At 46.7% G+C, this 21233-nt stretch overlaps 1 protein-coding gene and 1 long non-coding RNA gene across 8 annotated transcripts in view; one reads left to right on the top strand and one right to left on the bottom strand.

Moving 5' to 3' along the window:
- Nucleotides 1-89: 89 nt before the first annotated feature.
- On the top strand, nt 90-9132 carry LOC116793994. Its single transcript, XR_004359666.1, has 2 exons — nt 90-320; nt 8813-9132. It is a non-coding gene; the product is annotated as an uncharacterized LOC116793994 (long non-coding RNA).
- Nucleotides 9133-11166: 2034 nt separating this feature from the next.
- The window catches only part of ATP7A (ATPase copper transporting alpha), a 28702-nt gene continuing 18635 nt past the window's right edge, over nt 11167-21233 (bottom strand). For all 7 annotated transcript variants that reach the window (XM_032702257.1, XM_032702260.1, XM_032702258.1 and 4 more), the window contains exons 15-23: nt 20132-20326; nt 18677-18859; nt 18166-18379; nt 17365-17511; nt 16759-16901; nt 16266-16469; nt 15563-15680; nt 14938-15040; nt 11167-14583 (exon numbers count right to left, since the gene is read on the bottom strand). In XM_032702257.1, coding sequence (XP_032558148.1) covers nt 14307-14583; nt 14938-15040; nt 15563-15680; nt 16266-16469; nt 16759-16901; nt 17365-17511; nt 18166-18379; nt 18677-18859; nt 20132-20326 — 1584 coding nt within the window. In that variant the 3' untranslated portion in view covers nt 11167-14306. The remainder of the gene's footprint in view (nt 14584-14937; nt 15041-15562; nt 15681-16265; nt 16470-16758; nt 16902-17364; nt 17512-18165; nt 18380-18676; nt 18860-20131; nt 20327-21233) is intronic.

The following is a 21233-nucleotide window of genomic DNA, read 5'->3' as shown; positions in this document are numbered from 1 at the left end:
TGCTATTGGTAGAGCCGCCTGCTCGTCAGCGGAAGCCTCTCACCGCGGGGCGGGGCTGCGGCGCCGGCCCCGGTCACGTCCCGCACGCAGCCGCTACTCCCTGAGGGGCGTCCGGGGCGCGCGGGGTGCGGGCGGAGAGGGCCAGAATTAACAGTTCTGCATCTTATCTGAGCCTAAATTACCCATAACTGTGGCAAAGAAGTGCGTCGGTTGGTGGGAATCCTTCAGATGAAGGGCAGGCACCTCCGCAGCTGAGCCATAGGCCTGGGGCAGGCCAAGCATCGGCACTAAAGGATGAACAAAACCCGGGATATTTTTAAGTGACTTACATAAATACTTTCCAAGTCAACTGGGGAAAAACCAACTGTTTGAAGGGATGCACTTTCCGGCAGCATGGTTTCATAGAATCACACAATAGTTTGGGTTGGAAGGGACCTTTAACCTCATCCAGTCCCACTCCTTCGTGGGCGGGGACACCTTCCACTAGCCCAGGACACCTTCCACTAGCCCAGGACACCTTGCACTAGCCCAGGACACCTTCCACTAGTCCGGGACACCTTCCACTAGCCCAGGACACCTTGCACTAGCCCGGGACACTTTCCACTAGTCCGGGACACCTTCCACTAGCCCAGGACACCTTGCACTAGTCCGGGACACCTTCCACTAGCCCGGGACACCTTCCACTAGCCCCACTAACCTTCCACACTTCCAGGGATGGGGCAGCTACAGCTGCTCCGGGCAACCTGTGCCAGGGCCTCCCCACCCTCACAGGGAAGAGTTTCTTCCTAATACCCCATCTAACCCTGCTCTCTGCCAGTTTGAAGCCATTCCCCCTTGTCCTGTCACTCCAGGCCCTCGAAAGTAGTCTCTCTCCATGTTTCCTGTAAGCTCCCTTCAGGTATTGGAAGAGCACAATTAGGTCACCCCAAAGCCTTCTCTTTTCCATCCCAAACAATCCCAACTCTCTCAGCCTTTCCTCAGAGCAGAGTTGCTCCCTCCCTCTGATCAACTTGGTGGCCTCCTCTGGACTTGCTCCAACAGGTCCTTCCTGTGCTGGGGATCCCAGAGTGGAATGCAGCACTAACCCTGCCCTCTGCCTGTTCAAAGCTGTTCCCTGTTGTCCTGTCACTCCATACCCTCACAGTAGGTTTGTGTCAAAAAATCACCTGCCCCAACATATGTGCAGCCCCTAGCGCAGTGCAGAGGGCTGTGCACTGGGTGACAATAGCACAGTGCAATGGACTCTACTGGTTGAAAAAGGAGCTCATGGTCTTTTGTCTTTTCCCCATAGGATAGGCCTTTCTGTTTGCTGACGGGGTTATTTTTCTGCCACGCTCACAAAATGTACAGGCACTGCTGAGAAAATGGTGATGGTGAGCTGAGTGCCTGAAAAAAATCGGTTCTCTGCTGACAGCGAGGGCAGATGCAAAGGGAGAGTCCCCGAAAGGTAAGTGAATTGCAGGCAGGATGAGTGCTGTGTCCAGTTCTGGACCCCTCAATTCAGGAACGACATTGAGGGGCTGTACATGTCCAGAGAAGGGCAACGGAGCTGGGGAAGGGGCTGGAGAACTCCTGAGGGAGCTGGGGGGGCTCAGCCTGGAGAAAAGGAGGCTCAGGGGGGACCTTCTCACTCTCTGCAACTCCCTGACAGGAGGGGGGAGCCGGGGGGGGGTGTCGGTCTCTGCTCCCAGGGAACAGAGGACAGGACAAGAGGAAATGGCCTCAAGCTGTGCCAGGGGAGAGCCAGGTTGGACATCAGGAGGAATTTCCTCATGTAAAGAGTGCTTAAACATTGGCAGGGGCTGCCCAGGGAGGTGGTGGAGTCCCCATCCCTGGAGGTGTCCAAGGAAGGAGTGGCCGTGGCACTCAGTGCTCTGGGCTGGGTGAGAAGGTGGGGATCGGGCACAGGCTGGACTTGCTGATCTCAGAGATCTTTTCCATCCTAAATGATTCTGTGATTCAAACAAGCATGCACTGACAAGAAATTAAATATGAACATACATAGAAAGCCAGACAAATGTATTGCTCACATGTGGGTGAACACACTGCCTGCGTGGCTCTGGGGCAGAAGGGTGGGAATCTCCTGCTTCAAGACTTGTCAGGAGGCTTGGAACAGCCTGGCTGGGCTTCCAAGACAAGATAGAGATGTCAGTTCAGCCAGGTGATGTGCCAGTCCCAATAGCACCAAACACTGAAATGCACAACTGGGAACAGAAAGGTGATGTGAAATCACCTCTCAGGTAGGGTACTGGGTTTATGTGGCCAGGTCTTGGCAGTGGGGAGGGCTACAGGGGTGGCTTCTGTGAGGAGCTGCTGGAATCTTCCCCCCATGTCCCGTAGAGCCAATGCCATCCGGACGGACCCACCTCTGGCCAAGATCGAGCCCGTCAGGAGTGATAATAACACCTTAGTGAAAACATGTTTAAGAAGGGAAAGAAAAAAAGTTGTTGGGCAGATGTAAATTGCAGCTAGGGAAAAGCAGAGTGAGAATATGTGAACAGCTGTTCAAACACCAAGGTCAGTGGAGAAGGAGGGGCAGGAGGTGCTGCAGGTGCCAGAGCTGAGGTTCCCCTGCAGCCCGTGGTGCAGACCAGGGTGAGGCAGCTGTGCCCCTGCAGCCCAGGGGGAGCATCGGGGTGCAGAGACCCCCCTGCAGCCTGGGGAGGAGCCCATGTCAGAGCAGGGGGATACCCAAAGGAGGCTGTGACCCCATGGGAGGCCCAAGATGGAGCAGGGGCCTGACAGGGACCTGCTGATCCCCGGGGAGAGGAGCTCTGCTGGAACAGGTTTCCCTGGTAGGACTTGTCGCCCTGGGGGGGACCCAGGCTGGAGCACCTTGTTCCTGAAGAGCTGTACCCCATGGAAAAGTGACCCATGTTGCAGCAGTTCGTGAAGGACTGTTGCCTGAGGGATGGACTCACATTGGAGAGGTCCATCAAGGACTGTCTCCCGTGGGAGGGACCCCACGGGAGCAGGGAAAGGACTCCAACTCCTCTCCCTGAGCTGCAGCAGAAACAACAACTGACAGTAACCCCCATTCCCTGTCCCCCTGTGTAAGGGGGGTACTTTTGAATTGGATGATCAATGGAGCATAGAGGCGTGAGAAAGGAATCATATTAGGATGTGAAACCAGTTAGAGTATGGTACAATGGAACTTCATGGCACAGGCTAATTGTAAGGTCCATTGTGCTTTTTAGCAAGTCAGCCTGATATCCCCTATTATCAGAGCTGAGTTCTTCCTTAGTTTTGCTACATACTGCAAGATAGATACATCTACCCTTGAAACACAATGGTAGAGGTCATACATAGGGGTGAGAAAGATGATGATGGGAGGAAGATTCTGTGGGCAGGGGTCGCTGGCCCCTTGCCCTACAAGTAGGGCATGCACAGACTGTTGCCATGAGGGAATGATCAGGCAGGGTTTGGCTGCCACTCAGGCATCACCTTATACTGGGTACTGGCCCTACGTGGTGTGATGTGGAACTGATAAAATGGGGTGTCAGAGCTGCTGAGCTGAGCGATCCTCATCCTACCACCCAGCCTGTGTTGCTCCGCGGGGACGCCCGCTAAGCACGGGCACCGACCAGCTGCTGCAGATCCTGACAGCCCTGGCCTGTCTGGGTGGGTAAGCACAGTTTATTGAGAGGAAGCAACTGAGAGAACAAACTTTTCTTTTTAATATCCTTTTAGTGTTCCTTTAATTCCCTGTTTTGTTATTGAATATTGTTCCCTTTAATTTCCCTTTTTACTAACCAATATTGTGTTAATAGTTATCCATAATATTGTGTTAAGATCTTTTTTTTTTTGGTATCCCTTTAACCCCCCTTTTTTTTTCATTAGTTAATACTGTATTAAATGCTGTTCGTAGTATTTGTTTTAATGTCACCCGATAAGGTAGTTATTTTGTATCCCTTTTTTAGTTTTTGATTCTTCTTGCTAAGTTTATTACTATTATTATTATTATTCTCACTGTAATAAAAGATAGTATGTGTGTTTGAATATTTCTGGCTCTTGTCTTTATTCCGAACATGTATCCAAACGAACTGTTACACCCTGCACAGCTGGGGGGGAGGAGGGAGAACATGGAAGGAAGGAGTGGTGAGGGTAAGGTGTTTTTAAGATTATTTTACTTCTCTCTTTTGCTCTGATCCTATTAGTTATAAATTTAATTAATATCCCCACTTTGAGTCTGTGTTGCCTGTGATGGTGATCAATAAGTGACTTCTCCCAGCTCTTCTCTCAGCTCATGGATCTTTCATTGTATTTTCTTTCCTCTGTCCAGTTGCAGAGGGAAGGGAAAGAGTGGCTTTAGTGGGTACCTGATGTCTAGCCAGGGTCACCCCGCTACAGGTGGTCACCTGTTCAGATGGATGAGATCAGGAAACTTCAGCTTAGTTTGTCAGTGTGTGTCGCCCTAGTTTATCATCTATTGCTATAAATCATACAATCGGGGTTCAAATTAAATTAGGCCTGGTAATGGCTTGACTGCAGAATAAATCTGGGGTGTGCCCAGTGGTCCCTCCTGCGATGCAGCAAACCAGCCCAGACCTTGCAGTCGACCTCACAAGGACCAAGTGGGTCCTTGTGACCCGGAGCACCTGGGCAGTGCTCGCAGCCTCACCCACGGGCAGGGACATCTGCAAGTGTGGATGCTATTACAGCCTTCACCAAGGCCCAAGAGTCAAAGCCTAAACTGGTCCTGGATGCAGCCTTCCCACGAGGCGAGAGCACTCCACCTTTGGATCCTCTTCAGGGTTTATTGAGCAGAAGAGCTCAGGTGAGCATGGCTGCCCAGAGCCACTCCTGTCTGCTGAGCCAGAAGCACGAGTGGGAGCAGGTGAACAAACACTCACCTTAAGGGACTGCAGGTGAGGAGATAAGGAAGGGGTTCTGCAGATCCATGGGAGCTGTAACTATTTAACTGTTCTGAAATTAATCCATTTCCTTCTCCATGTTCTACTTTGTGCAGTGCTGTTTTCTCCAAAGGCAAAGGTTAAATTCCTTAATGCTGACTCAGAAAGGAAAGCTCTTCCCAGGTGTAGTCCCCAACCCAGTCCTTGTGGCACCTAGTGCTTTCCCTGGGAAATGGATTCATTCATTAGTACAAGACTTTATTTTAAAAATCTTGCACACCACCTCCAAGGGGTAAGAAAGCACGGAGCATTAACGTCCTGGTGTGTGGCACACAGTAACCTGAGCACCCACAGCAGTGAGGGACAGCTGACTGAGGAGAGGGGACAAAGGACACTTGGGAATCTCCAGGTAGATGTGGGCATTCAGGAATAAAGGACTAAGCAAGCCATAAATAAGAGTCAATAAATAAAAATGACCAAGAGTACTCTACTCAAGAGGACTAACTCTACTACGACTATATCCACCCAATAGGTTAGGACAGTACTGGGTAAGAAGTCTGTAGTAATCTCAGTGCATTTATAAGGATCATTGTTCTGGCAGAACTGCAGCCATCATTCATGAGATGTACTGTGGTTTCATCCTTGCTTGCTTTTTCTCCAGCTTTGTGTTGTGAAGAACATGAGGTAGGGGAACAGGGAGGATGTCATGCGAGAACTTGCAGTGGCAGAACGTAATTCCAGATAGGATGTGGCCAAGGCACCTGAATTTGTGTGTTATAAAGAAGTTACAAAGAAGGGGGGAAGTAATCCAGACACGCATTTGAGACACAAAGCTCATTTCCATGCTTGAGTCACCTCTCTGTCCTTCCCTCCTGTTGTGAAATATTTAGAATATACTGCAAATATTTAAAGAAAAAGGCCCGTGCAAACAGTTCAAACCCTGTACTTTTAAATTAACCTGCAGCAAAGCCAGGAGGGCAAAAGGCTGGTAATGAAAAACCCACAGCAATAACAAAGGTCTGAGGTTAGACCCGTGACCATCCTGGGAAGTCATTCCCAGCAGCAGCTGTACTTTAGACTGGCATAGCCCTCACCTGCACGATGCTGCCAGCTCTGTTTAGCCAAGAGGAGTGGGACTGTGGCAAGTTTAGACAGACCAGGCTTTGGTGCCCTGGGGTGCACGTTTATGTGAGACAAACTGGAGGCTGTGGTTTGGAGACCAGTAATCTGCATCTGCATCTGTGTCCTGTGACCTGGGCTGCAGAAACTTCCTGCTTTTATAACCACCCACTGCAGCCGAAGCTTCCACTTAAGAACAGGCTGCAGCACAAGGTCTAAGCTGTCTTTTTTCTTTGTAGTAGTGTGATTTTCAAACACAGGGATCTTGTGGGAAGGGTAAGAACATTCTAGAGAGAGAGATGGAAATAGTTCAAGAGGGAGGCTGAGAAAAAGCACACTTTTTTCCCCTAAATACTGGCTCTTATCCTTCTGTGTCCAGATTCCAGAAACAGAGTATCACTGAAGGAGTCTGGAGCAAGACCAGTTATTTTAAAAGGCTTTTACACACATATCATGTATTTAACTATGGAGATTTAATACCACAGTTTAAAAAAATGTTTTTTAAAAAACTATTATTTAAGATGTCCTGAACTGATTTGTAGTAGAGATTTTCTTGGATAGTCAAAGCTGAGTCTGTTTGGGGCATGTATTTTGATATTCAACATAACTATCATACTCCATCAGTCTTAACTGCACATTTATCTATTCTAATGCATCAGCTCCTGTCCTTTGGTTTAGCCCTTAATAGTGTCTGCTTAAAAATGGGTAACAAATTACTGTAACACTGATCACCAACTAATGAAAGGCCAAATCCCCAGTTAGACCCTCCAGTAGATTTGCCACTGAGCTGGGCTTTCAGTGAACAGAATAACCCGAGGGAAGAGTGGTTTGGGGCACCTGCCCCCTGCCTGCTCCCCACTGGATGGAGCTCCAGCACAATCACAGCACTCTTGGGACTTAGGAATTTCTGAAAAGATGCCATTTCTGGAGCTTTGAAGAAGCAGGGCCCTTCAAGGGAAGGTGGGCAAGGACTCACTGGGAAACATTTATGCTCCACCAATATTTCATAGTGGTTTCACAGTGCCTCAAAGTGCAAGAGAAGGCTTTTTTCTGCCCCCCAAATTCCTCCTCAGCACTCTTCCAGGTGTTCTTTCTCTGCGCTTTCCCTGTTTCAAGTTACCTGATTCGCTTTATTTTATTAAATATTTCTTTAATTGTGCTTTAAACTTTGGCACTCACACATCTGCTTTGCTAAGTTGTCATTCACTGGGTTCCCAAACCACCAAGCACTAAAGAAATAAGCAGATTGTGTTTTTCCTCCTCTATTTCTCTCCTACCTCCTTAACGTGGCAGTTTCTCACAGCACAAGCCAGTTTGGGTGCTCCAGGGCAGGCTGTGAGGTGACACCCCACTGGGAAGCCATCCCTGCCCCCAGCAAAAGAGGAGACAGGAGGAAGCACCAACCAGTTCTGCCTGGATTTTGTCTCCTGAAACTGCCCATGGGAAGAGGCTCCTCAGGTGCTCCGGCGGGTCAGGCCTTTCGGAGAGGGGGGAACTCCGGCATTTCACGGGAGGGGACGTTTGTCACTGCCCTGTAAACGATCACCCGGCTGTGGCTCGTGGGATCAGCAAAGGCTGGGAGGAATTACAAGGATTTGTGGCAGTGTGCATGCACAAGGTCAGCTTCTACCTTTTAATCCTAAATAAGCGCTGGAGTTGACTGCTCCACGTGTGATTGTGGGCACTGTGAGCATTGCCAGGTTGGGAGCATCAGAATTTAAGGACAAATTAGGAAAAAATGTTAAGATTTGTACCCCCAAACTTGCTGCTGCTCTGGAGATTAAAGATTAACGTGAATGCACATTCCGTGTGTTCTCACCTGCTCTTGCTTTGTCTGGGTTTTGTAATCCTTCCCTGCTTTTCCTTTTAGTCATCTATCGGGATAAGGAGTTGGAGCAGCCAATCTGGGATTGTGGGAAAAACTGCCTGAAGAATGGGCACAGATCTAAGAGAATAAAGGCCAATGTGTTCTGGCTGCTGCCCTCACCTGCCCAATGCCAGCACACAGTCCCATTTCTACCATCTGCAGAGACAAAGGGCTTCAAGGCTGTCCAAGGATTACATTCAATGAGGAGTTAAACCAAAAATGCTGAAGAATCCCACTCTGTGTCTCCTTTTCCTGCATCTGAGTGTGTGTGTGTGTGTACAGCTCTCCAAATGTCCTTAAAAACTTCATTTTAGAGATATGTTTAATGGAATACAAACAGCCCAATCTTACCTCATCAGCAGTTTTCCTTCATGACTGAGCAGATGTGGTACAAAGTCACAGCTACTACTTAAATTATCCAGTCAACTGGAAGGAAAAAAACCCCAAACTCTAACATTGCCAGTGGCACAGCTCTGGTATCAAGGCAGATGCTGAATTTGGAATCAGAGCCTGACCTTAAGGGCTGGTTAAACTGTTCTGCAGAGATGTGCTCTAAAAATGCTACTAAAAAACTTACTGAAAAAGAAAATGAAAGAGCACTTTAAAAGATGATGCAGCCATCCCGAGATGAAAGCATCTAGGGAGTGGTTAAAAAATCCATGCAGGAGCTGCGTGCTGGTAAAATGGATCCTGTCAAGCCTGAAAACGATGTTTGAGGCATCAGCTGCAGAGGCTCCAGTATTAACCCCTGGAGCTCCTGGCTATGACAGGCTGCAGGAACACAGGACTTCTCTGTGCTTCTGCAGTGCCCAAGAAAAGAAGTTTTAAACTAACATTAATCCTACCATTATCTATGATAGGGTTTTCCACCAGAGCCCTAGAAGTTGGTATTTGGTCCACTGATTTTGTACAGTGTAGAATGAACTTATATTTGATCCAAATAATTTAACCTTTCTCTTTTTTTCCCCAACAGAACAGTGATATGGAATGCCAGAGCTCTGCTCACCACTCAGAAGGTGCCTGCTGCCACCAAGGGAGGTGAGGCAGGTGAGAGGCTGCTGTACTAGACACCTGTACGAGCTAAAGTAAAACTGGAATCAGTGGCTTGTAACAGCATTTACTCTGGGGTAACTCAAAGCTTTCACTTTGGAAATATCATTGTCTTATCAGATTTCAGGAAAGGAGAGGCATTGTCAAATTCCAGGAGGATCCTAATAATTTCTAATTCTGTATTAATCTTGAATCACAGGTGATATACATCGGCCAGATGAATAAAAAGATTTATGTATCATACCTTGTTCCTAAGAACATTTGACACAGTATTTGGGGCCTTCTTGCTACTTGATGAACATGTGAGTGTTTGGGGTTTTTTTGTTGGTTGAACAACAAGATACAGGTTGCATAAAGATGTTTCAATGAATTCAGATCAGGGATTCTGCAGATTTATCTTCCCTGAAACTATGGAACCTTCAGCTGAGATAATCTTAAGATGCAGATGTGTTAATTTGGTGAGTTTTCTGTTCAGAGAGGTGGTGCAGCTTCACATCAGGGTAGTGTGGTACATGGCAGGTATCATGTCCATCCTGCAGTGACAGAAGCCCAAGGCTGCAGACCAAGATGCTTTAGATCCATTTCCCTAAACAATCTGCCACAAAACTGTGGATGGATAGATACGTTAAAAAATAAAACAAAAAAAATTCTAGCTAATTTTTGTTGGTTTGGTTTTTGTTTTTAATTCAGTCAGAGCTAAAGTAGAACCATTCAGACTGAAACAAGAAGGTTCACACACTCTCTTAACCCAAAATGACTCAAGGCCTAAATTAAACAAACTCAAATGTTTTGGTTACTATTTCTGTGCAACAAACATGTATCTTCCAAAACACAAGTGCTAAAACTGCAGGTTTCCACACCTCTTGGGGCACACCAGGCCAAAGACACAGTCCAAGAGGAAGAAATTACAGGGTTGTGTCCTAATGGAAAGTACAACTAATCTTGGAAAGACTTGGATGCAAACTTCTACACACAGCAGAGCCGGTGGTAAAGACTCCCTGTGCCTAAAACGAGTGGCCACTGAAGGTGCCTGCAGAGCCCGGGGGATCCCCCTGCCAGGCTCAGTCAGACCCGGGCTCAGGGATCCCCCTCCTCCTTCCCACTGCCCCGGGACGCTCCCAGCACAGCAGGATCTGCCCATCCAGCTGCAGCCAAGCACTGAGTCATCTGGGGAGGGAGGTGCCTTCAGCACTCAGATCACACCAAAACCTCTGCCCTGTGTCCAGCTGAGACCAGCACTGGGCAGGGATGAGCTGAGGGCCCAGGGAGAAAGCGGAGCTGTTTGGGACCCCAGCCTGAGCAATCCCAAAAAACCAGACAGGATTTCTTTTTCTGGCCATGCAGCCCGGCCAATCTACTGTGAACAGGCACAAGGCACGGGGGAATGGACAGAGCAGAGGGGGTTTTTTAGTTTGTTGGGTTTTTTTTAACAGAAATAAGAAAGCAGCTCAGAGAAGTAGTGGAGCATTCACTCATTGTTTAGTTAAAATGCTTGAGAGCTGCTTCTAGAAAACTCAAAAATATAAGACCTGTTCAGGCCTCTCACCTTTTTTCTATCCTGACAAATTGGAGGTATAAACCCCCCTGGAGCTGTGCTGGCCCTCATAGACCACAGCAGGGTACGACAGGGGGGTAAGTGCTCTGCATTCCTTCAAACACTGCTCAGGAAAGTGTCTGGGCTTTGGCAGATTTTGACCCAAATGCTTATCCTGAGGCAGGGAGCCCAGCCAGCTCCATGAGAGGAGCACAGGAACACTCACAGGCAGTTTTCCCCCCCACTTCACACGTGGCACTTTGCTTTGGGACACAGAACTGCACTTCAGCCTGACTGCTCCGTGACACCCACTGAGAGAACAAGGCAGGGGGCACAAACCAGAACACGGGAAATTTCATCCCAGCACAAGAAAACACTTTTTTACTGTGAGGGTGACTGACCCCTGGAAAAGCCTGCCCAAAGGTTATGGAGAAGCTGAAAACCTCAGTCCTGGGCAAGCAGCCCTGGGTCAGCTGCTGTGACAGGTTTTGACCCCGTGACCTCCAGCAGCCTCTTCCAGCCTCAGGTACTCCCCCGCTCCCTGACACAGCGCTGCTCCCACAGGGGGATTATCCCCCCATCTCCCAGCTCTCACTGACACCACTTGCTCCCAGCCCTACAGCTCCATGAAGGCTCAGTGTTTGCTTAAGGCTGTGTTTAAGCAGGGCTGGAAACACACATAAACCCCAACCCTTGGCCTTGTGCTGACCAAGCAAAAAACACTTAAAAGAGATCACAGAACATGATTTAAAACAGCCTTCAGTCACATTTTTATTACATGACTTGTAATTGCCATTATAATGATGGAGGCACAGTCTTAAAAGAATAGAAAGCATGAGAATGTTTCTAGATGCAAAGAACTGTAACAGCCCTGCATTAACATTCCACACCAGCATTCACTTCTCCATTCTCTGTAGCAAAATTGAATAAAAAAAATTCTCAAGTTTAAAACATTTTGTTAGAAGTTCTAAGCAAAAAAATAGGCATAGTTTTTAATAAATAAAAATGTTTGCTTGCTTCAATTGTGTTGTCAACTTCACGTGTTTTTTTTTGGTATAAAATTTCAAGTGTTTTGAACTCTTAGAAGTTTAAATAAGTTTGGTAAGAGTCAAAGAGCAACTTTTAAAACCTGGAGCAAATATACTTTTTTATTAAATAGAGCACAGGTTTTATAAATAGACACAGAAAACAATAAAATAGACAAAGGAGTAATACAATTTTGTTTGTAACTGTGTGTTTCCAAGTGATATTTTAAATTTCTGAATCCAAACTGTCTACAGCAGGAATAAACCTATTTACATATTAAAACATTTACATTTAGCTCCCACATTATTCCATTTGCACTGTACATTCAAACTGAAAGACATTTTGGTTTTTCAACATAAAGCACCTTATGTAATATTTTAATCACAAGATAAACATTGTGGAAGTCATTAGCACACCTTTGGGGAGTGTTGGACAGACAACCTGCTTTCAAAGATCTGGGCTGAATTTATCACAACCACCTTGTCCCCATCCATCCTTGGGCTCAGTTATTTCCTCTCCCCAGGGTCTGGTCCTCTGGCTGTCCCCACAAGCTGCTCTCACATCCTCCCAGCCAGCATTTACTGCTCCTTATTCCCTGATAATCATCTCTGCACATCATTAGGTATCCTGGTTTGGAAAAGGAGCCTTATTTTGTTGTAACAGGATCAAACACTGAGTTTCACAGAAAATGGTGAACATGGAAAAACATCTGTGTTGGGATAAAGTTGGAGATAAAGGCAGCAGTCTGCTGTAAACATTCACCTACATACAATTTGGACAACAAGAGGCAAAGTGCTCTAAAAATATTCTTGGAAAGAGTTTAACAAGTTCTTCATGCTGCTTTATCTACCAACCAGGAATTTAGCCCTGAACCACCTCCCCATTTCCAGCAGGAAGAGCCTGATGTGTCATTTCCATGCCACTCACTCCACAACCAGCACCTGCAGCCATGAAACTCCTGCCAGGAGCAGTGACTGAGACCACCCTCAGCACAGTCAAAACCAGCTAAACACTTCCCTTTCACCTGCAGAACTGTGCCAAGAACAACACCGAGAACCAGGGTGGATAAACAAGGAAACTGAAATCCTTGGAAACAGTTTGCATGACTGTGAAGCACTAAACCCCATCATAACATGATTAAACAGCTTTCAGGTAACAATCTGCTTTGTAAGAACAGCTCTGCTGCTGCAAAGTGAGAACACCTCATGGAATGGCTTTGCAGTGGTGTATCTCAGCATGTAACAACACTACCTATTACATACAGCTATAATCTAATTTTTAAAAATACTCTGTTTTCATTAGAAATATTAAAAATCAAAAATCCTGCAACAGAAATATTTTGTTTCTTAAACTAGCAGAAGCAACACATGATGTTGTTCTCCTCACTGCAATGTGAGTACACTGATTTACTGACAACAGCCACAGCACAGCTCTTCTGCTCTCACACAGCAGGACTTTTCTAGTAGTTCTCAGATAAAATGCAAAAGGTGTTTACTCATGACTTTTTACATACACAATCTATGCCCTGACATCAGGCTTCAAGTTAAGAACCAGAACATTACAGAGATCTCTTTATCACATGCCAAACTGAACTGAGTATTTCTCCTCCACAAGCACGACTGGTACATGTTTACACCATGGGCTGTACTTCCTAATGAAATCCACCTTTACTGATCCCAGGAATTGCTGCCAACAGCCACCTCAGCAGCAGGCTCAGGGAGTAACCAACAGGTAACCAGCTACTGGGTGATGAACACCTCTTTTCTCACCAAGGGTATTTTTAGTATTAATGATTTCATGATCAAAACCTGCATTTTGATATTGCAGTTCAGTAGCAAACGAGGACTGTCTCAATTCACAAAGCCTGGATCTGAACAGTGCAAGCAAAGGGGGTTTGCACCAACCCATGGAGGGATTCTGAACCATTCCTGGTATACAGACATTTATCTTTAGAAGGAAAGACTGAACTGTAAAGATTTTAAAGGTAGTCTGTGTGACAAACTCTCCTGATTCATTTAAGGAGTGCCAGCAGCCACTGGTGGTGAGCAGTAACTACACTGCCTTCCTAAATCTGAACACTTTGGCTAATACCACATCACACTGATATTGCATTCACATGTTGCAGAAGTTTTTGGCTTAGGAGAGGCTGGGAATGAACAAACCTCCCAACCCAGCCAACCTTCAAGCAGTGTCAGTAGCAGGAGTGTCCCAGGGCACGAGGTGCAGAGCTCAGTGTGGGTGTGACCCCAAAGCTCCCCGGATCACACGGGGAGATTGTCTGAAGCTCAGAGTGTGAAAAGCTGAAACCAGATGTTTACAACATGAAAAGGCATTTGAGAGGAACCACTTCTGGCAGAAGGCAGGCTATGGAAACGAGAGGGGTTCAGGAAGTTCTGAAGTAAGGCACATCTCTCTGCAAACAGAACCTCCAGATTTTGCAGATGCAGTAATTCACACTTTTTCAACACAGCACTGAACTCAACTATGCATAAAGCAGCCTGGTATAAGGCTGGGAAATATTGTTCTGGTTCCTTGGTTTCCTTAGTTGTATTTTGACAATTTGCCAAAATAAATGCTATACTGCAAGCTTCATGGAATGGGAACACAGCCCTGTTTGTCAGCATCAACAGCTATGCACCAGATTTTTTGGTAAGTCTAGATTAAAAAAAAAAAAACCAACAAAAAATACTCTGGAAAGTCACTGCAAAAAGTACCTCTACACTGAAGAAGAAAGACCTCCAGAGGGATCAGTACATGCACAGACCTCAGACAGCTGTTTTGGTTGTGTTTTCATTTTGTTCCAGGTGTTTTTCTTTGTTTTGCCCCAGTGGGGGTGGGAGGAGAGGGTTCAAGTCTCTCATAAGGCCGTGTCATCGTCCTCTCCAAAGTCCCCCACCAGCAGCGAGTGCTTGTCTGGCTCGTTGAGGACGATGCTGTTCACGGAGCGCTTGTCTGAGAACAGGGAGTTTATGGAGGCCCTGCTGTAGTGCAGGATTCGATCCATCAGGCTCAGCTTGGGGGAGCCAGGCCCAGCCTCATCAATGCCAACGTGGACACTGATCTCTGACGGGCTCTTGTGCCTCATTTGGCCACGGGCCCTGTACTCCAGTTTCTCAGATCTTGGTTTCTGGTACCTAGGGAAGGAAAAAACAAAATATAACAAACGCCTCTCAGGTTGAAGTGAAGTACACTGAAATACAGAGAAAACCTGCCTATGTGTATGATTGTGCCCAAGCCAGAGCCATTTATAGTTTGACTGACAAGGTTTCTCACAAATCCACAAAGGCCATAAGGAATTTTCCATTCTGAACACGCCTCTGATTTGTACATCCCTCTTCAAGTCAGAAATGACATTTTTAAGCACTAGTGCCTGCTAAACAGACCTGCCTGAACTGTTCTTCAAAAGGCTTTGAAATCTCTCATAGTCCCACCCTTATCTTCTGCCACTCTAAGTGAAAGATCCAAGCTTCGAATCTGTCCCAACTCACATCTTTAACAGCAAAGAAGAAAGCACAACAGAGACAGAGGAGGCAGCCATTGCTGCAGATCCCATCCAGGGCTGCAAAACCAACCCAATGGGCAGGAAGACACCTAGAAAAAGCAAACAACAAAAAGTTCAGAGCAGGAACACTCCATTATTCATGTATTAACACCTAAAATTTCACACAGACTGCCTAGTTTTAGTTGCATCTCAATGTGTTAATAAATAGGATTTTAATTTAAATGACAAATATTTAATACATAAGGATTTGTGTTCTATCTCAACTGGAACTTCATGTGAATTCACACCCGGGCGTGTCACCTGCACACTCTGAAACTCAGAGGAGAAATGTCCTGCCCACCTTGCAGTAAACTGCTTGTTCACAAGGTCAGGCTCATTCAATAAGCCTTTTATCTCGAAGTTATTTTGATGTGTTGAGCATATCCAGAGTAGCCACAGTGTGGGAGGAGGACAGCTCACAAATACCCACTGCAACGTGCCCAGGCAGAGACCTCTGCCCTCACCAACAGCCAGAAGCAAAGAAAATGGAAACTCTCCCACACAGCAGTAAATCACTGCAATCTGCTACTCACTGGGCCCAATCTTCTTAGTGCAGGGAGACACTCACATACCTGCAGCTATGGGAACTCCAATGAGGTTATAAATCAGAGCAAAGACAAAGTTGATCCGGATCCTCTTCACAGTTTTCCTTGATAAATCTATGCTTGCTACCACATCCATCAAGTCATCCTGCAAGTTATGTTTATTGGAGAAGTCAGAGAGAAGGAAAGGCCCCCATGTAGTGTCTTTGCACTCCTGTTTTAAAGCTAAGTCCCACACACCAGGCGTCACAGACTGTAGTAAGTACCCTGTAGGCTGCTCTAGTCTGTCTGCAGAGCCCATACAGTCAGTGCCAGTCTTATTCCACATGTCATCATAACCCAAGTAATGTACACAGCACCTCACAGTGCAGCTCTAAACACTGACCACAGTCTCTGCCCAGGTGTTGTTGATATGTAACCTCGTGACTGTAAACCTGGAGGTGCTGTGGGACAAATACAATTTATGTTTGCCAAAGATTAGGTCACTTTTTCCTGTTTTGCCCATTCTCAAACTTTAATTACCCCAAAAGGTGCAGTAGCCAGAAGATTGGGGAGTTCCCTTCATAGGATAATCACCACCACACTGAACAGACATGATGAAAACAAGCCCTGCTCCAGTTCTCCTGGTTTGTGGAGGCTGTACACCTGAGGGGAGATCTGCATCATTCAGCACATCCCGAGCCTTCCAACCCCTCCTGTCAGCTCACTTCAACCAAGCACTTTTCTCTCTCACCCTGATGAGAACCACGTCAGCTGCCTCGATGGCCACGTCGGTGCCGGTGCCGATGGCGATGCCCACGTTGGCCATGGCAAGGGCTGGGGAGTCGTTGATCCCGTCCCCCACCATCGCCACCCGCTTCCCCTCGTCCTGGAGCTGCTTCACTTTGGCCACTTTGTGGGAGGGAAGAACCTCTGCGAACACTTTGGTGATGCCAACCTGAAGGGACAGAAAGGACACGACTGTGTGGCAGCTCTTCTAGCACCTGTTAAAGCTTCTGCCTGGAATAATGTGACTGGGAAGGGTGAAACCCATGAACTCTTGAGCTAAAGACAAAACCCATCACAGTGGATGGGTTCACTCAAAAAGGCTCCTTGCATTTCCTCCTTATTCCAAATGTTTTTACGTTGCCATCTTTCACAACAGACCAGTTCTATGCCAGCCACCAGCACTATCAAGTGCCACAATGAGCCCAGCTTCAAACCCAGGCACAGGAGCAGCAGCTCACCTGAGAGGCAATGGATCGGGCTGTTTTGCTGTTGTCACCAGTCATGAGGACAACTTCTAACCCCATGCTCTTCAAAGTGTAGACTGCCAGCTCAGCCTCTGGCTTCACAGTATCAGCAATAGCTATCAAGCCACACAGCACTCCTAAAAACAGAAGGGAAGTATTTGTAATGAAGATGTTTACTGCTTCAGAAGGAAACAAAAAAGTAACTTTTTTCTCCCCAGTAAGACCAGTTCCAAACCCAAGTAATATTGACAATAAAAAGCAGAATGAGAACAGGTATCAGGGCAGCAAAGTTTAAAGCAATACAGACCATGGACTATCCAACCAGAATAAAAAACCCCACCTTTTCTCTCCTCTCTTCCCCTTTGCTCTCTTTGAATTCTGTGCTCATGTCCAACTCTCCTGTCAGCTAAGAAAGGCATGACAAGGTCCTTCTCATAGGAAAGTGCTGCAAAACTAGTTAATGATCTCTTTTCATCTCATTATTCTGCTTCAGGTATAACTGCTATTACATCACTAGTTAATAATTCCTACTTATGGGATATTTCAGATGGTATTTAGTGACAAATCAAGCTCAGAACAAAGCAGCAGCACCACACTCACCATCCACAGCTGCCAGAACGGCCGTGCGGCCCCTCCGCTCGTGCTCCATCATGGCTTTGTCAACCTCACTCCTCACAAGGAGCCCGTTCCTGGTCATCCACTCCCGGTTCCCAATGAGAACAGAGTATTTCTGAGAAGTCATGGTAGCTGAAGGAAGAAAACACAGTCCTACCATCATATGGATTAACCAGGGAGCTTCCCTTCAGCTCATCCCATCCGTGTTCTCTCGGCGTGCAGTGAAATAGCACTGCAGAGAATTCAAACAGAAATAGTCTTTCTTAATAATTGCTGCCCTCCTGAACTCCTCATGTGTTCTTGACGAGAGAGACACCAACATTTCTTCAGTGCTGGGTAGTTACACGTCAGAGGAACCAAAAATCCCAGGTCAAACAACAATAAAGGACCAAGTCCCCCTCTCAGCCCTTCTAATATATATGTAACAGCCCAATGCAGTTGAAAGAGATCTAACAGTGAGTGAAAACCACTCAGCTGTGCAAATGTACATAATTTTGGCAAGCAAGTGGTAACTTGGGATAAAGTAAAGTAAAACTAGAGAGAGCTGACAGAGAACTCCTGTATGATTTTCCAGCCCCATATTCAATATGTAACTTGAAATTGTATTTAATTTAAACGTTTGGAGTGATGTGTGAGCACAAAATAAACTAATGACCAACTAAATAATGTGTGCCTTGATGCCAGGCCAGTTCTTCGGGACAAAAATAAGTGACCTTACTCTTGAGGATCCTAAAGGCACAAAAGCAAAAATTCTTCATTTTATTCTCTAAACCAGAATGAACTTACTTGGTAGCTCAGCATCAATAATCAAAGCAGGCTGCACCGATTCATCTGTATTTTCCTCAATTTTCACGAGAGTTGCATTTTTAATATTGTTTTCTTCAACCATTCTATTTTTCCTGTAGAGCAATGCTTCAATATTGCTGACTTTACAACTAATGCCACAGCCTGGAACTACCTGAAAATCTGTACATGTTCCAAGGGTTTCCAAGTCCAGTTCCTAGAGAAAAAGGATGGAAACGGAGGAGGTTTTTAAACATATATAAAAACATGTTCTATTTACAAAGCCCCACAAAATAAAGTGCACTCGAACAAACAGGAGGAATCATCAAAATCTAACTTTGAGTACCCATCTAACATGGCATGAAGTGCTTTATGTGGTCCCACAATTTTCAGATTTCCCAAATAAATACAGTAAGTACTTCATATGTACGAATAGTCTGGTGTTATTTATGAAGTACTGCAAGAGAGGTTCTTCTGTAACACAAACTGCTCTTCCCTTGTGTAACTAACTCACCTTTTTGCAGTACTTGGTTATTGCTGCTCCAAGGGGGTGCTCACTGTTACTCTCTGCAGTCCCCACTATTGCCAGCAGTTTATGACAAGGTAGTTGGTTACCCTCCACCAGGAACTTCACCTGCATCACTTCTGGAGTCCCGTGGGTGATGGTCCCTGTTTTGTCAAACACAACCACCTTCACCTGCAGCACAACAGGAAGATTTTTTTCAGTGAAACAAACTTTAAGGTACAGATTCCTCAGGAAACCACCGCTTTTAGAGAAACCTGCTGACGTGGACTGACGACTGACACTGGTGATGTGCACAGAAGGATCCCGGGGGACCCTGCTTTCAGAGATTGAAACAGTTAATGATTTATGCATTCTAGGATTGCCAAGGGACTTTTGCAGGCTTCTGCAGGACTTTTGCATTATATCTCTGATGGCCCATCAAAGCCCATCCCCCCCTCTGCCAATCTTGAAAGGTGGGAAAAACCCTTTGGCCAGAGCCCTCACGGGAACTCTGCGCAGGCCCAGGAGATGTTGGGGGCTCGTGGCATGGCCTGTGACACCAACCATGGATACAGTAACTCATAACTTCCTTGAATGTGGGGGCTTCCCTCCCCCACCCCCAACGGATCAAGGCCACCACTTCAACTCACAGACGTGGAAGCTGCAACTCCCAAGTTCCATCGCTGGACCCCGTGAGTGGTGACTACAGACATCTGTCCACTCTCAGCTTTTCTTTCCCTTACTCTCCCTTACCCTTATCCTCTCTTTCCTTTCTCTCCCTTATGCATTTTCCCCCCAGGGGTTATCCCTATGATAGATAATATAGATGACAACACCCAAAATGCTAACATACCTGTTCAAACAAAATTGTTAAAATGAACCCTACCTATCTATGTTTTCAGACACCGATTATTCAGTGTCGTTTCACTCTAATTCACCCCAAGAGAATTATTGATAAGAACCTGGGTTACCCCCTTCCCCTTTTTCTGAGGTCAGTGTGGGGTGAAGTCGCAGCCCCACAATTGAAGCTTGAGGGGTTTGGAATATTACAAAGTGTTGGGCCGTTTTCCACGAGAACAGTAAAACTAATTAGATAGTTCCCATGGACACAGCCTTGAGTTATAAAGAACACAAGGTTAAAGCTGTTTGGCTGAGTGCAGGTGCCTAAATGTTTTTGCAAGAATATGTTTATATTGTATGCGTGAGAAAGTTGAAGGGAGCGATCTCAATAAAAGCTGCCTGCTACGCTGAGCAGGCAGACATCTCTGTCTCATCACCCTATTTATTGTGTGATATTGTGTCTTTCTTCCCCCACAGACCAAGACCTACCAACAGATACCCAACGACAGGCGAGTCGTAACACCTGCTACCTGGGGATATTCCCCAGCCTGCTCCAGCAGCAGCTGGCACACACCAGCCAGCCCGGGCTGGGCGCCCCTGCAGCAGTGTGTGCCCCCCGCTCACCTTGTGTGCCATCTCCAGGGGCTCCCCCCCCTTGATGAGGATGCCGTTCTGGGCCCCCACGCCCGTGCCCACCATGACGGCCGTGGGGGTGGCCAGGCCCAGGGAGCAGGGGCAGGCGATGCACAGCACCGTGATGGAGGCCTGGAAGGCGAAGCGGACGATCACCTCTGCCGAGGAGAGGCTCTCGCTGTAACCCTGCGGGCGGGACGGAGTCTGCTCAGAGGAGAAGCTGGACAATAAGACAACACATTCAACTGCACATTGCCCTGGGTGTTGGAAAAACCTGCAAATTTATCAGCTAAAGTATTAATATTAAAACTGAAGCACGGGCAAATTATAAAATAGCTCAGAGTAATGAGTAAATTCATGACTAACTAACCAAGATCTGAACCACGGGTCATCTACCGCCACCACCTGCGTCTCCTCGAACGCTTCCATCAACACTGTTCAATCCTAAACATCCACTGGTCAGATTATGTGACCAATCCATCTGTTCTAGAACAAGCAGCAGTCACAAGTATTGAGGCCATGTTGCTGAGAAAACAGCTGCGATGGGCAGGGCACGTCTCCAGGATGAAGGAGACCTCCCCCCTCCCTAAGATCCTGCTCTATGGTGAACTTGCCACCGGCTGCCGCAAGAGAGGAGCCCCGAAGAGGAGATACAAGGACTGCCTGAAACAACATCTCAGCCTTGGCCATATTGATCATCATAACTGGTCTACTCTGGCCCCCAGTCAGGAGGTCTGGAGACACACCATCTATAACGCTGCTGATGCCTTTGGGAACGCAGCAGGATCACCCTTGAGGAGAAAAGACAACGCAGAAAGAATCGTGCCCTGCAGAATTTACCACCCAAGGAGTCTTTCTGCTGTGCCTTTTGCAATCAGACAGGTCTGTCTCATATTGGCCTTCTCAGCCACCAACGCGCTTGTGACAAACGTGGGTAGAGCCCTCCCCAAATCTTGGTTCCCGAAGCCCGGCCATGAGTGAGTGAGAACCAAGTTCTGTTCTGTACTGCATATACCCATGACTGTTTCATTTATAGGACATTTTCCTAAACAAGGTACCCCATGCCATAACTTTCACCCTCTAATGTAATAAA

The sequence above is a fragment of the Chiroxiphia lanceolata genome, chromosome 14 (genome assembly GCF_009829145.1).
Source record: "Chiroxiphia lanceolata isolate bChiLan1 chromosome 14, bChiLan1.pri, whole genome shotgun sequence".
In the NCBI taxonomy this organism is placed as follows: Eukaryota; Metazoa; Chordata; class Aves; order Passeriformes; family Pipridae; genus Chiroxiphia; species Chiroxiphia lanceolata.
This window is presented reverse-complemented; position numbering and strand designations above follow the sequence as displayed.